This window comes from Bombina bombina, chromosome 2 (genome assembly GCF_027579735.1).
Source record: "Bombina bombina isolate aBomBom1 chromosome 2, aBomBom1.pri, whole genome shotgun sequence".
Classification (NCBI taxonomy): domain Eukaryota; kingdom Metazoa; phylum Chordata; class Amphibia; order Anura; family Bombinatoridae; genus Bombina; species Bombina bombina.
The window spans coordinates 611,824,410-611,839,522 of NC_069500.1; the positions used below are offsets into that span (position 1 = coordinate 611,824,410).

At 41.5% G+C, this 15,113-nt stretch overlaps 1 protein-coding gene across 1 annotated transcript in view; it reads left to right on the plus strand.

Annotated features, from left to right (window-relative positions):
- Positions 1-15,113, plus strand: part of SMARCA2 (SWI/SNF related, matrix associated, actin dependent regulator of chromatin, subfamily a, member 2) — a 1,314,671-nt gene that overhangs the window by 874,704 nt on the left and 424,854 nt on the right. The window contains exon 27 of the mRNA XM_053702540.1: positions 4,644-4,810. Within this exon, the coding sequence (XP_053558515.1) occupies positions 4,644-4,810 (167 nt within the window). The remainder of the gene's footprint in view (positions 1-4,643; positions 4,811-15,113) is intronic.

Genomic DNA, 15,113 nt, shown 5'->3' on the forward strand with positions numbered 1-15,113 from the left:
TTGTGGTTCCCAAAAAAGAAGGAACTTTCAGACCAATCCTGGATCTCAAAATTCTAAACAAATTCCTCAGAGTCCCATCATTCAAGATGGAGACCATTCGGACAATCTTACCAATGATCCAGGAGGGTCAATATATGACTACCGTGGATCTAAAGGATGCGTATCTGCATATTCCTATCCACAAAGATCATCACCAGTTTCTCAGGTTCGCCTTTCTGGACAAGCATTATCAGTTTGTGGCTCTTCCTTTTGGGTGGCCACTGCTCCCAGAATTTTCACAAAGGTGCTAGGGTCCCTCCTGGCGGTTCTAAGACCGCGGGGCATAGTATTGGCGCCTTACCTAGACGACATCTTAATTCAGGCGTCGACTTTCCAAAGATCCAAGTCTCACACGGAGATCGTATTGGCCTTTCTGAGGTCTCACGGGTGGAAGGTGAACGTCAAAAAGAGTTCTCTCTCCCCCCTCACAAGAGTTCCATTTCTAGGAACCCTGATAGACTCGGTAGAAATGAAAATATTTCTGACGGAGGTCAGAAAGTTAAAACTGTTAACTACTTGCCGAGCTCTTCATTCCATTCCTCGGCCATCTGTAGCTCAGTGCATGGAGACAATCGGACTAATGGTAGCGGCAATGGACATAGTCCCTTTTGCTCGGATACACCTCAGACCACTGCAACTATGCATGCTCAAACAGTGGAATGGGGATTATGCAGATTTGTCTCCTCAAATTCAGTTGGACCAGGAGACCAGAGATTCTCTTCTCTGGTGGTTGTCTCAGAATCACCTGTCTCAGGGAATATGTTTCCGCAGGCCAGAGTGGATCATTGTAACGACCGACGCCAGTCTGTTAGACTGGGGTGTGGTCTGGGACTCCCTGAAAGCTCAGGGCTTATGGTCTCTGGAAGAAACTCTTCTCCCGATAAACATTCTGGAACTCAGGGCGATATTCAACGCTCTTCAGGCATGGCCTCAACTAGCTCCGGCCAAATTCATCAGATTTCAGTCGGACAACATCACGACAGTAGCTTACGTTAATCATCAGGGGGGAACAAAGAGTTCCCTAGCAATGACAGAAGTAACCAAAATAATCAGGTGGGCGGAGGATCACTCCTGCCATCTCTCAGCAATTCACATCCCAGGAGTAGACAACTGGGAGGCGGATTTTCTAAGTCGTCAGACTTTTCACCCGGGGGAGTGGGAACTCCACCCGGAGGTATTTGCCCAGCTGACTCAGCTTTGGGGCACTCCAGAGTTGGATCTGATGGCGTCCCGTCAGAACACCAAACTTTGTCTCTACGGGTCCAGGTCCCGGGATCCCAAGGCGGTATTGATAGATGCTCTAGCAGCGCCTTGGTCCTTCAATCTGGCTTATGTTTTTCCACCGTTTCCTCTCCTCTCGCGTCTGGTTGCCAGAATCAAGCAGGAGAAGGCTTCGGTGATTCTGATAGCGCCTGCGTGGCCACGCAGGACTTGGTATGCAGATCTAGTGGACATGTCATCTGTCCCACCATGGACATTGCCAATGAGGCAGGATCTTCTGATACAGGGTCCATTCAAGCATCCAAATTTAGTTTCTCTACGTCTGACTGCTTGGAGATTGAACGCTTAATTCTATCAAAGCGTGGGTTCTCTGAGTCAGTTATAGATACTCTGATTCAGGCTAGAAAGCCTGTTACCAGGAAAATCTACCATAAGATATGGCGGAAATATCTTTGTTGGTGTGAATCCAAGGGTTACTCATGGAGTAAGATTAGGATTCCCAGGATATTGTCCTTTCTCCAAGAAGGATTGGAGAAAGGATTGTCAGCTAGTTCCTTAAAAGGACAAATATCTGCTTTGTCTATCCTGTTACACAAGCGTCTGGCAGAGGTACCAGACGTTCAAGCGTTTTCTCAGGCTTTAGTCAGAATCAAGCCTGTCTATAAACCTGTGGCTCCGCCATGGAGTTTGAATCTAGTTCTTTCAGTTCTTCAAGGGGTTCCGTTTGAACCTTTACATTCCATAGACATTAAGTTTTATCTTGGAAAGTTTTGTTTTTGATAGCTATCTCTTCTGCTCGAAGAGTTTCCGAATTATCTGCCTTACAGTGTGATTCACCTTACCTGGTGTTCCACGCAAATAAGGTAGTTTTGCGTACCAAGCCTGGTTTTCTTCCTAAAGTTGTTTCTAACAAGAATATTATCCAGGAAATAGTTGTTCCTTCTCTGTGTCCTAATCCATCTTTGAAGAAGGAACGTCTATTACACAATCTTGATGTAGTTCGTGCTTTAAAGTTCTATTTACAAGCAACTAAGGATTTCAGACAAACATCTTCCTTGTTTGTTATCTATTCTGGTAAGAGGAGAGGTCAGAAAGCGACTGCTACCTCTCTTTCCTTTTGGCTGAAAAGCATCATCCGTTTGGCCTATGAGACTGCTGGCCAGCAGCCTCCTGAAAGAATTACTGCTCATTCTACCAGAGCAGTGGCTTCCACATGGGCTTTCAAAAATGAGGCTTCTGTTGAACAGATTTGTAAGGCAGCGACTTGGTCTTCACTGCATACTTTTGCCAAATTTTACAAATTCAATACTTTTGCTTCTTCGTAGGCTATTTTTGGGAGAAAGGTTTTGCAAGCAGTGGTGCCTTCCGTTTAAGGTACCTGTCTTGTTCCCTCCCTTCATCCGTGTCCTAAAGCTTTGGTATTGGTATCCCACAAGTAAAGGATGAATCCGTGGACTGGATACACCTTGCAAGAGAAAACAGAATTTATGCTTACCTGATAAATTACTTTTTCTTGCGGTGTATCCAGCCCACGGCCCGCCCTGGTATTTAAGTCAGGTAAAACAATTTTGTTTAAACTACAGTCACCACTGCATTCTATGGTTTCTCCTTTTTCTTCCTGACCTTTGGTCGAATGACTGGGGGGTGGAGCTAGAGGGGGAGCTATATGGACAGCTCTGCTGTGTGCTCTCTTTGCCACTTCCTGTAGGGAATGAGAATATCCCACAAGTAAAGGATGAATCCGTGGACTGGATACACCGCAAGAGAAAGTAATTTATCAGGTAAGCATAAATTCTGTTTTTAGGTTTAGTGTAAAGATTACTCTAACACCTGATCCCTTTCAACAGCTCTCTTCCCTCCCTCACCCCCCCCCCCCCACACACACACACACACACACACACACTTGTGACCATCATCTTAGGTACTGGCAGACAGTCTTCCAATGTGAAGTTTTAGTCCCTTATTTTATTATTTGCTACAGTGCTAGGATTTCCCTGATCCCTCCCAGAAATCTCTCTAACCCTCCCCCTCTAACTATTCTCTGCCATTTTAAAAACTGGCAGCTGTCTGTCAAAGCTGTCTGTCAAAAAAAAATTCTGTGGTGTACCCCACCTCTTCCCTCCAAGCAATTTTTTCCATACAATTAATTCCCCCTATCCACTCTAGGACTCCTCCCTCTCCCTCCTTCTCCCTCCCTCCCGCTCTTAGTATTGACTTTTTTTCTGTAGTGTAGTAGTCCCACCTGTTCTTGCCCCTCCCCCCTCCAGCTATGGGCAAACCACCCTCCTCCCTTCTAACCCTCCCACACCACCAATAATCAGAACCAGGACTACCCAAAGCAGAGTGTCTGTCTCTGCATCTGTCACTCTGCAAGTCTTTTTCTGCACTGCCGCACTTGTGGGGTATGCAGAAATAGCGCAATCTTGACACTGTTAGCGAGATTGTGGCAGAAAGAGGCCCAGGTACAGCCAGTGTTAATTTTGACGGCAAATTTCGATTTAGTCTTAGTTTTAGTCTCTTGACTAAAATGCCATTTTAAATGCCATTTTAATTTTAGTCGTATTTTAGTCATCTGAATTGTTTTAGTTTTAGTCAACTAAATCTTCAGTTAATTTTAGTCGACTAAATCTCGAGTAGATTTTAGTCAATTTAAATCTAAGGGCTTTAATTAAAGTGTAATGCACTATTTAAGCATTTCTCTATCATTTCCAAACTCATTATATACTACAGGAGTAAGCATAACACCTGTTATTATTTATGATATTAAGGTTTAAACATGCAATACAGATGTAACTGTTGTGGTATATAACATGTCTTTATCTTAAAATTAAAAAAAGCCAAGTTTCCTAAAAATAAACAATAAGATAGCCTTGCTTTATTTATTTTTTACAAAAGAGCAGTAATTAGATATGAATTGATTATAACAAATTGCAGAAAGTGTTAATTTTGACAGCAAATTTTGATTTAGTTTTAGTCATAGTCTTTGATTTAGTTTTAGTCATAGTCGTTTGACTAAAATACCATTTTATTTTTATTCGTATTTTAGTCATCAGAATATATTTAGTTTTATGCTCATTTTAGTCTAGTTTTAGTCGAGAAAATTAACACTGGGTACAGCACTGGTCGTTAAGGGGTTAAATGCATTCATCCCAAAAATGCATCTGCTAAATATTTCTTGAGGACAATTTAACACAGGTATTACATTTAGTCAGTCAGTTTGTCAGATGATTTGGAGGCAATTCTTTTGAGAAAAAAAAAGACATGTAATGTCTACTTCCAAAATGATTGAAGCATCTTCAGTCATCAATTGAAATGCAACACTTAAAGCTATGAGTTATGTAACTTTTTTTTTTTCTTTTTTTTTTTTCTTTTTAAATGCACAGGCCTGATCTATATAGAGCCTCAGGAAAGTTTGAGCTACTTGATCGAATTCTACCAAAGTTGAGAGCAACAAATCATCGAGTGTTGCTTTTCTGTCAGATGACATCTCTAATGACCATAATGGAGGACTACTTTGCTTTCAGGGGCTTCCTTTATCTGAGACTTGATGGTTAGCACCAGATTCTACATACTCACATTAGTAATGTAATTGGTTTAGTTATTGTTTCATTATTCTATCAATTTCTGTTTCCTTTTATTTTAAGCTTATTTTTTGTGCGGTAGGGAATAGCCGCTCTGCAGCTGACTTAGATTATTTTTTACTACTTTACAGGGGCAAAACACAGTTATATGCAAGCAACATTACAATTATAAAAAGCTCCCAACACATTACCACATTTTTTCCTTTTGCACTTTTATGTCCCTTAATTTACAATATTGATGCATGTTGTTTCTGGCTGGTAAGATAAACAATGTCACTATATTTCATGAAGAAATTCAAAAACTCTGTAATGCTAATGCATACACTATTTGGATCCACCTCTTCATACACCACAGAGGAAGAATATATTTGGACCTTTGACAAGATTTTTAATTTATGCATACGGCAAGTAGACAGCATGTTACTCTTTGTTGAAGAGATATCTAGGTGGGTGTCTGGAGCACTTTATGCAGGAAATAGCTCTACCATCTAGTTCTCTTTCATATGGGTAACATTCTTAAAAAACAGCTGCCATATAGTGCATGCTCCTAAGCTTACATCCCTACGGATAATAAATTTGACTATCTCAGTTTAATAGGTTAATCATTCACATTTAATCAACTTTTCAGCTGTACTTTATTGTAAGGAGAAAAATAATGATTGCCTTAATAATAACAATCGGCTAGATTACGAGTTTTGCGTTATGAGTGAAAAAGCAGCGTTATGGGTTATAACGCTGCTTTTTCACTACCGCTGCTATTACGAGTCTTGTAAAAAAAGCTGTACCGCACACTTTTTTGGCCGTAACGCAAATTAACTTACGCAATTTGCGTAAAGTATTTTTTCAATGGGACTTCCATAGCGCCGATATTACAAGCTTTTTCTGGGAGGCCAAAAAGTGAGCGGTACAGCCTATACCACAAGATTCGTAACACAATCTAAAGTCAGTAGTTATGAGTTTTACACTACAAAGCTGGAGCATAAAACTCATAACTAAAGTGTTAAAAAGTACACTAACACCCATAAACTACCTATTAACCCCTAAACCGAGGCCCTCCCGCATCACAAACACTAAAATAAAATGATTAACCCCTAATCTGCCGCTCCCGACATTGTCGCCACTATAATAAACATATTAACCCCTAAACCGCCGCACTCCCGCATCGCAAACACTAGTTAAATATTATTAACCCCTAATCTGCCGCCCCAACATCGCCGCCACCTTCCTACATTTATTAACCCTTAATCTGCCGCTCCGGACATCGCCGCCACTATAATAAACATATTAACCCCTAAACCTAGCCCTAAATCTAACCCTAAGACCCCTAACTTTAATATAATTAAAATAAATCTAAATAAAACCTACTATTAATAACTCAATAATTCCTATTTAAAACTAAATACTTACCTGTAAAATAAACCCTAAGCTAGCTACAATATAACTAATAGTTACATTGTAGCTAGCTTAGGTTTTATTTTTATTTTACAGGCAAGTTTGTATTTATTAACTATTTACTAACTACCTAGCTAAAATAAATACAAATTTACCTGTAAAATAAAACCTAACCTGAGTTACACTAACACCTAACATTACACTACTATTAAATAAATTACCTAAATTAAATACAATTACCTAAATTACAAAAACAAAACTCTGAATTACTCAAAATAAAAAAATAAATTATCAGATATTTAAACTAATTACACCTAATCTAATAGCCCTATCAAAATAAAAAAAGCCCCCCCCAGCCTAAATTTAACTACCAATAGCCCTTAAAAGGGCCTTTTGCGGGGCATTGCCCCAAAGAAATCAGCTCTTTTACCTGTAAAAAAAAAATACAAACACCCCCCAACAGTAAAACCCACTACCCACACAACTAACCCCCCAAATAAAATCCTAACTTAAAAAACCTAAGCTCCCCATTGCCCTGAAAAGGGCATTTGGTTGGGCATTGCCCTTAAAAGGGCATTTAGCTCTTTTTCCGCCCAAACCCTAATCTAAAAATAAAACCCACCCTATAAACCCTTAAAAAAACCTAACACTAACCCCCAAAGATCCACTTACAGTATTGAAGACCGGACATCCATCCTCAACGAAGCCGGGAGAAGTCTTCATCCAAGCGGCAAGAAGTCCTCAACGAAGCCGGGAGAAATCTTCATCCAAGCCGGCAGAAGTGGTCCTCCAGATGGGCAGAAGTCTTCATCCAGACGGCGCGGAGCGGGTTCATCTTCAAGACATCCGGCGCGGAGCATAATCTTCTTACGACGACTCTTCTGGAATGAAGGTTCCTTTAAGTGACGTCATCCAAGATGGCATCCCTTGAATTCCGATTGGCTGATAGAATTCTATCAGCCAATCGGAATTAAAGGTGAAAAAATCCTATTGGCTGATGCTGGTTATAGAGAGTTATATGTACATATCTAATCCCAGAAACACAAATTGGTAAGACCAAGAATTTGAATTGATCTGCTTGCTTAAAGATAGGGGAAAGACATGTTATGCTTTGATATGATGAATCATTTGGTCTTTGCCATCCAGTCTAAGTTTTATAATTGTAACACCAATTTTTTGCATCTCTTAAATCCCACTTTGTTGGTAGTGGGCAGTTGGACATCCAGAAAAAAACTATGATGATACCAGGTATAGGCCCCAAGGACAGTATTTTCTTTCATCAGATAGTAAGTCCATGAGTCTTCACATGTGGGAATATTCAACTCCTGACCACTAGGAGGAGACAAAGGACACTTCAGCACACAAGAACTTTAAATCCCTACCACTTCCCAGGATCATCTCAGTCTTTTTCTTTTGCCTCCTTAATGAAGAGTGAGGTGAAAGTGCAAGATCTAGTCATGGTTGAAAGGGGATCCTCTAACCAATCTGAGGCCCTGGTTCCTTATCACGGTATCCTGCCATTCAGAGGGAGAGACAAGGAGTTATCAGTCAGGCAGTGAAAGGTCTTTTCTCAGAAATGTTGCAGGCCTCTCAGGTGAAATGTGGACTTGTCCACCAAGACCCTGGTATACATTTAGCTACTTCTTGTGGATCCACAACCCTCCCCAGGTGAAATGTGAACTTGTTCATCAATCCCCTGGGTTGTAAATGCTTAAACTTATTGAGATTCTTTGCATCATGCTCGCACTACCTAGGATGGGCTTGTCTACTGGAAGCAAGTTGCTGCAGCTGAGGTAAACACAGTGGACGAGGCTCTGAGAGGTAAGCACCTGCAACTTCGTAGCCCACCAGATATTAGTATGACATGTTCACATGTTTCATATACTCTGAAGACATGTAATTATACACCTTATAGTAGCAGTTTATATCACTTTTATAATGTAGTGCACAGTATCTAAAATTATTTTTAAAAACAGCAGCACTTTAATTCATTAAAGTTTTTAAAGACGCTTTTTTTGTAAAATATTTACAATTTAGTGATGGTAAACATTGCACCGTTCTTCCGCCCACATCTCATACTTTATGTTGTTGATCGACGCCAAAGGAGGCACGCAACGATTAGATGAAGACGGATTCGTCGTCATCAGCTAAATAAAGTATTAGATGTGGGTGGAGGAACGGCGCAATGTTTACCATCACTAAATGGTAAATGTTTTACAAAGGAAGCATCTTTAAAAACTGTTTTTAAGAATAATTTTAGATAATGTGCACTACATTACAAAAGTTTATAATCACTTTGCTCAAAATTTATAATAAACTTATTTAACTCACAGCAAAGATGTATATTCTAAACTATAGACAAATCAATTTAAATTGTTATGAAAGCATTTCAGTTTTATTTGGAATTGATACAAACTGAGCCTTCTATCAGCCCCTGATTTTCTTCTGTTACCTTCTCTCTTTCCTGTGAAATTCTGTATCCCATTACTTTATATGGAAGGCATCTCTCATCTTTCTGTGACTTCCAGGTTCTGCCCTTCTTCTTATAGAATTCAGTGAATTCAGCCCCTGTGAAGTCTATGATTTCTCTCCAAACTAGAGATTATTTGCTTATTGGCCCATAGAAAGTAATGAAGCTCTCTGGAAAATTAAAGCTGTCAGTTTTATTTTAAAAGAAGAAATACAAAGTGCAATGCAATTTGTAGAGATAAACATTAATATGCAAAGTATGATCCTAATTTGTTAAAGTTATACAGAAACTGTGAAAACATAATCAGAATTTGTAATATCACAATCCTAAATACACTACTGTAAACATAATAAAATACAAACTAGAAAGTGCACTGTTTAAATGTAATAAAACTTAATCTGAAGTGAAAAGTAAAATAAAATACAAAACACAAAGTGTAAATGCAGCAGAACTCTCATATCATGCAGTGTTATATTGCACTGGGCTTGTCTCTTCACAGAAATGCAGGGAACGCCCGTTGGAGAAGTATAGCCAATTGTGGCTTTTTTTAAGAATTTCACCAGGGATCTCAGTGTTGTAGGATAATTTCCATCTTAATGGGAGGAGAGTCCACTGCTTCATGCATTACTTGTGGGAATTAAGAACCTGGCCACCAGGAGGAGGCAAAGACACCCCAGCCAAAGGCTTAAATACCTCCCCCACTTCCCTCATCCCCCAGTCATTCTTTGCCTTTCGTCACAGGAGGTTGGCAGAGAAGTGTCAGAAGATTCGGAGTAGTCTCTTATGGAGGGTATTACTATTCGCAGTGGGACTGGAGTTTTAAGTAGTTCAGTCAGCCTCTCAGTGAGAGCATGGGTGAAAGTGAAAGAGTCCGGAGATGCAGGGAGTGTCGTCTCTGCGAAACCATTCCGACTCAGATTAACAGCTCCATAAGCAATCACCATTGACGAGTTTCACTGCCTGCTTTCTGCTCTCAAGTCCATGTCAGGAGCGATGCGACTAACCTGTTACACTTGAAAGGCTGTATTCCTGTTCCACGGCATATATTCTGGTAAAATCGTTTCATTTTTTTTTTATACATGTATGATAACGCTAGAAGACAGGGTCACAGTGTGACTCCTTTTATCTGTGTAGAATTAAGGGTTAATATCTCCTGAGGGGGATTATTGTATGGGGGGGGGGAAATCTTATATGTTTATTTGATTTTATGTTGCTTTATGTGTGAATGGGCTTATAGGTTGTTATGGAATATACAGGTTTCACTTTCACTTTGAGAGCCATGCAGCTTACAAGTTTGGTGCGCTTTTTCTCATAGCAGGGACAGTCCTGCATTGTGCACCATATGATTCTTCCCTCTTTCCTGACCGGGTGTCTATCAGAGAGGAGTCCTAACTCTCTGTACTGTCTGGGTCATGGGAGGTGGTGAGTGTCACAGCCATTGGGATATAAAGGTGCTGTTTTTTGAATAAAATGTTTTATTTCTATAGTTCTCCGGTTATTGCACTAGCGATGGAGGATTTAGTTACTTAGAGAGTACGCCCCTAAAGAGTAATTCCTGTTTATAATGTGAGGAGGCCTTTGTACCGCCCCCTCAATTATGTACCATATGCCTTCATAATGTGATAATATCAAACATGTTTAATACTACTGAGCCATCCACCTCTGAGGAGTTGTCGCCCAGTGAGGTGTGTACCCTACATGCTTATCTCTCTACACATGCAGTTTCCCATAGAATTGCTGATCCTCCATCTGGAGGGGGCCATTTTTTCACCAGACGTTACTGCACAGCTCCGATGGCGGTGTCTGCGGTCTTTAATGCTTTACCTTGCCCTGCTAAGCGCAAGCAAAAGGTTACACATTGCACTCCTTCCCAGAGTACATAAGATCATTTATTGCATTTAACTGATAGGGTTATCAGAAAATGAAGTTCTTTCTGAGACTTCAGAGTATGAACATTCTGGGTCGGAGTCTGCTGCCTCTAAACCTCCGGCTGCGGAGGAACCAGACTTTAGTTTGAGGAATTTGCACTTTCTTCTAAAGGAAGTTTTTTGGCGAATTCAGTGCTTCCAGAGGCCATACTGCCTGAGGAACCTTTAATTCCTAAATTGGATTAGATGGTGAACATATTAAGAATGAATGGGACTGGATTCTTCCTCTCTTCTCCCATCTCTCTTCGTTCCCGGCCCTGGACTCTCAATGGAGTTGTGAAGTTCTGTCCCTAAAAGGGATAGCGCTATTTACACCCTTGCTAAACGTATTATTATCCCGTAGGATAGCTCTTCATTATAAGAGCCCATGGATAAAGGATGGAAACTCTGTTAAGACAGTTGTTTTCCACATACAGGATATTTGTTTCAACCAGAGGCGGCCGTTGCTGCGTTTGCTGGAGAAACTAACTTCTGGTGTGACTCCTTATAGGATTGATCGGGGTGGAGAGGTCCCCTCGACGTTACTCAGGAAAGATTTACGGCCTTGAGGGTTGCTAATTCTTTTATCTGTGATGCTATTAGGCAGATTATTCACCTAAATGCTAAGGCTTTAGCCTTTTCTGTTCAGGCCTGTCGGGCCCTGGCTGAAGTCATGGTCTGCGGATATGTCTTCTAAGTCTAGACTTCTTTCCCTCCCCTTTAAGGGAATGATTTTGTTTGGTCCAGGCCTGGACTCAATAATCTCCACGGTCACAGGGGGCAAGGGTGCCCTTCTACCGAGAATTTGAATGAGTCTAAAGGACAATTTTTGTTCTTTTCGTTTTGATAAAGCCCATGTCAGCAGTCCTCCGCTAAGCCTGAGCAAACCAGGAGCTCTTGGAAGCCGACTTAGTCCTGGAATAAATCCAAGCAGAGTAAGAAGCCCGCCAAGTCTCTTCTGGATAGTGTAGGGGTCAAACTGACGCTCTTTTCAGTCGCTTGGTTCAGGGACATGCAGGATCCATGGGTCCTGGAGGTCATAGCTCAGGGTCACAAGTTAGGTTTCAAGTCTCAACCACCCAAGGGCAGTTCCTTCTCTCTCCTGTCTTCCTGACCAGAAAGGAGGGAAACCTTTCTGGGGTGTGTACGGTTAGGAGTTATTGTCCCGGTGCCTATCGCAGTGAGAGGTTTGGGATACTATTCAAACCTTTTCATGGTTCCAAAGAAGGAGGGAACTTCCATCTGGTTTGGACCTAAAGTGCTTAAACAAGTTTTTAAATGTCCCCTCGTTCAAGAGGGAGACAAAGGTCCATTCTTCCCCTTGTTCGAGAAGGGCAGTTCATGACCACGATAGATTTGAAGGATCCTCCCTTCACGTACCAATCCTCAAGGACCACTTACTTTTCCTAGGGTTTGCGTTCCTGGACCAGCACTTCCAGTTTATTGATCTTCTGTTTGGTCTAGCTGGTATAGTGGTGAGCATAACTGCCTTCCAAGTAGTTGACCCGGGTTAGATTCCCAGCCAACACGGCATTCTCCAAGAAGTTTTTCAGAGTGTGGACCATTCAGAATTTCTCCTCTGTCTTCTTTGATTTCATGGATGAAAGATAAATCTATAGAGAGTTTTCTTGTATCGACTACCAGGGTGGAATTCCTGGGTACTATAATAGTCTCCATAGACATGAGAATTTTTCTAACAGACCAGAGATTTTGCAGGCTAGCTATGTCTTTCCCTCCAGACCTCCTTAAAGGGACAGTCAAGTCCAGAAAAGACTTTCATGTTTCAAATAGGGCATGTAATTTTAAACAGCTTTCCAATGTACTTTTATCATCAATTTTGCTTTGTTCTCTTGGTATTCTTAGTTGAAAGCTAAACCTAGGAGGTTCATATGCTTATGTCTTAGACCTTGAACGCCGCCTCTAATTTAAATGCACTTTGATAGTTTTTCACCACTAGAGGGCATTAGTTCACGTGTTTCATATAGATAACATTGAGCTCATGCACGTGAATTTACCATGGAGACAGCTCTGATTGGCTAAAATGCAAGTCTGTCAAAAGAACTGAAATAAGGGGGCAGTCTGCTGAGGTTTAGATACAAGGTAATTACAGAGGTAAAACGTGTATAATTATAACTGTGTTGGTTATGCAAAACTGGTGAATTGGTAATTAAGGGATTATCTATCTTTTAAAACAACAATAATTCTGGTGTTGACTGTCCCTTTAAGGCCAATCGCTCTCTGGTGTTTTTGTCTGGATCACTTGTCCCAAGGGATGTCCGTCTCAAGACCATCCTGGGTGATTGTGATTATGGTTGCGAGTCTGCCTCTGCTGGGTTTGTCCCAGTTTATCAGATTCCAATCAGACAAAATATCCTCGTGGCTTTCATCAACTATCAAGGGGGAACGAGAAGCTCCCTAGCTATGAGGGAAATGTCTCATATTCTGGGGTGGGCGGAGACCCACATTTGTTCGCTGTCAGCGATCCACATTCCGGGTGTGGATAACTGGGAAGCGTATTTCCTCAGCAGACAATACTTTAATCCGGGGGATTGGTCTCTCCATACCGAGTGTTTGTGGAAATTTGCAAGAGGAAGATCTTATGACGTCTCATTACCAAGTTACCCAGATATGGGTCGAGGTACAGGGATCCTCAGACAGAGCTAACAGATGCATTAGCAGGGCCTTGGAGGTTTAATCTAATTTATATTTTACTGCCGTTACCACTACTTCCTAGTGTAGTGGCTTGAATCAAGCAGGCGTCAGTGATACTGATTGCTCCGTCTTATCCACAAAGGATATGGTTCGCAGACTAGTGGGGATGTTGTTATCTCCTCCGTGGAAGTTACCTTGTTGCAGAGATCTGCTGACCAAGGTCTCTTTGTTCATCTATGTCTAGATCTCTGAGGCTGACTGCGTGGAGATTAAATGCTTAGTCCTAGCCAAGAGAGGGTTTCTGAGAGTGTTATTTTTACTCTCATTCAAGCTCGTAGCTGGTTGCTCGTCCCATCTATCATAAGGTGTGGAGGACCTACTTATTCTGTTCTCCAGGATGAACTGGAGAAGGGCTTTCTGCCAGTCCCCTGAGGGGACAGATTTCGGCCCTGTCTGTGCTACTGCACAAGAGGTTCGCTGAGCTTCCTGATGTGCAGTCACTTGTTAAGGCTCTGCTAGGATCAGACCTGTGTTTAGATCTATTGCTCCTCCTTGGAGTTTAAATCTTGTTCTTTAGGTTTTGTACGGGCTCCGTTGGAGCCTATGCATGAAGTAGACATTAAATTATTGTCTTGGAAGGTTCCTTTTCTACGGGCTATTGCTTCTGGGTGCAGAGCATCTGTGATTACTGCCTTGCAATGGGTCCCTCCTTATCTGGCTTTCCATGCTGATAAGACTGTTCTACTTTCAACTTAGTTCTGGATGTGGTTTGTTCCTTGAAGTCCTATCTTCAGACCACGTAGGAATTTAGGCAAACTTCTTCTTTGTTTGTTCTCTTTCCGGGAAGCGTGGGGGTCAGAGGGCCTCTTCGACTTCCTTATCTTTTTGGCTGAGGAGTGTCCTCCGTTTCGCATTGAGACAGCGGGACATAAGCCTCCTCTGAGGATTACGGCTCTATCTACTAGAGCTGTGGCCTCTTCTTGGGCCTTTAAGAACGAGGCTTCTATGGAGCAGATTTGTAAGGCGGCTACTTGGTCCTCTTTACATACTTTTGTAACATTTTACAAAGTTGATCTTTTTGCTTCGGCGGAAGCAGCTTTTGGGAGAAAGGTTATGCAGGCTGTGGTGCCCTCAGTATAGGGTCCGCCTCCTTTTCCCTCCCGGTTTTTTTTCTCATTCAGAGTCCTTTAGAGCTTGGGTATTTTTTCCCACAAGTAATCAATGAAGCAGTGGTCTCTCCTCCCATTAAGATGGAAAACATAAATTATACTTACCTGATAATTTTTATTTCCATCTGTGGGAGGAGAGTCCACTGCTCCCACCCGTTTGCTTCGGTGGACGGACCTAAAATTAATATTATCTTCTGGCACCATTTATACCCTGATATTTCTTCTATTGTTCCTTGTTCCCTTGGCAGAATGACTGGGGGATGAGGGTAGTGGGGGAGGTATTTAAACCTTTGGCTGGGGTGTCTTTGCCTCCTTCTGGTGGCCAGGTTCTTATTTCCCACAAGTAATGAATGAAGCAGTGGACTCTCCTCCCACAGATGGAAATGAAATTATCAGGTAAGCATAATTTATGTTTTTACATAATCTCACCTGAACGGAGAGCTTATGATCATCAGGCCCTGAGTCTCTGAACCCTGCTGCTGTGACAGAGGATGTGTCCTTGAACAGATTCATGCCTTATTGCGGGAATTTTTATTTACTTTAGAGGTACAGGATTGTCCTGCTACAGTCAAGCAACCTGTTAAGAGTTTACCAATAAAATATTCTGGTACTCTTTGCAATCTTCAGGGCTCTCCAGAGTTGGCCCAACCTCAGACAAATCTTTTTTTAACATTCCAGTCAG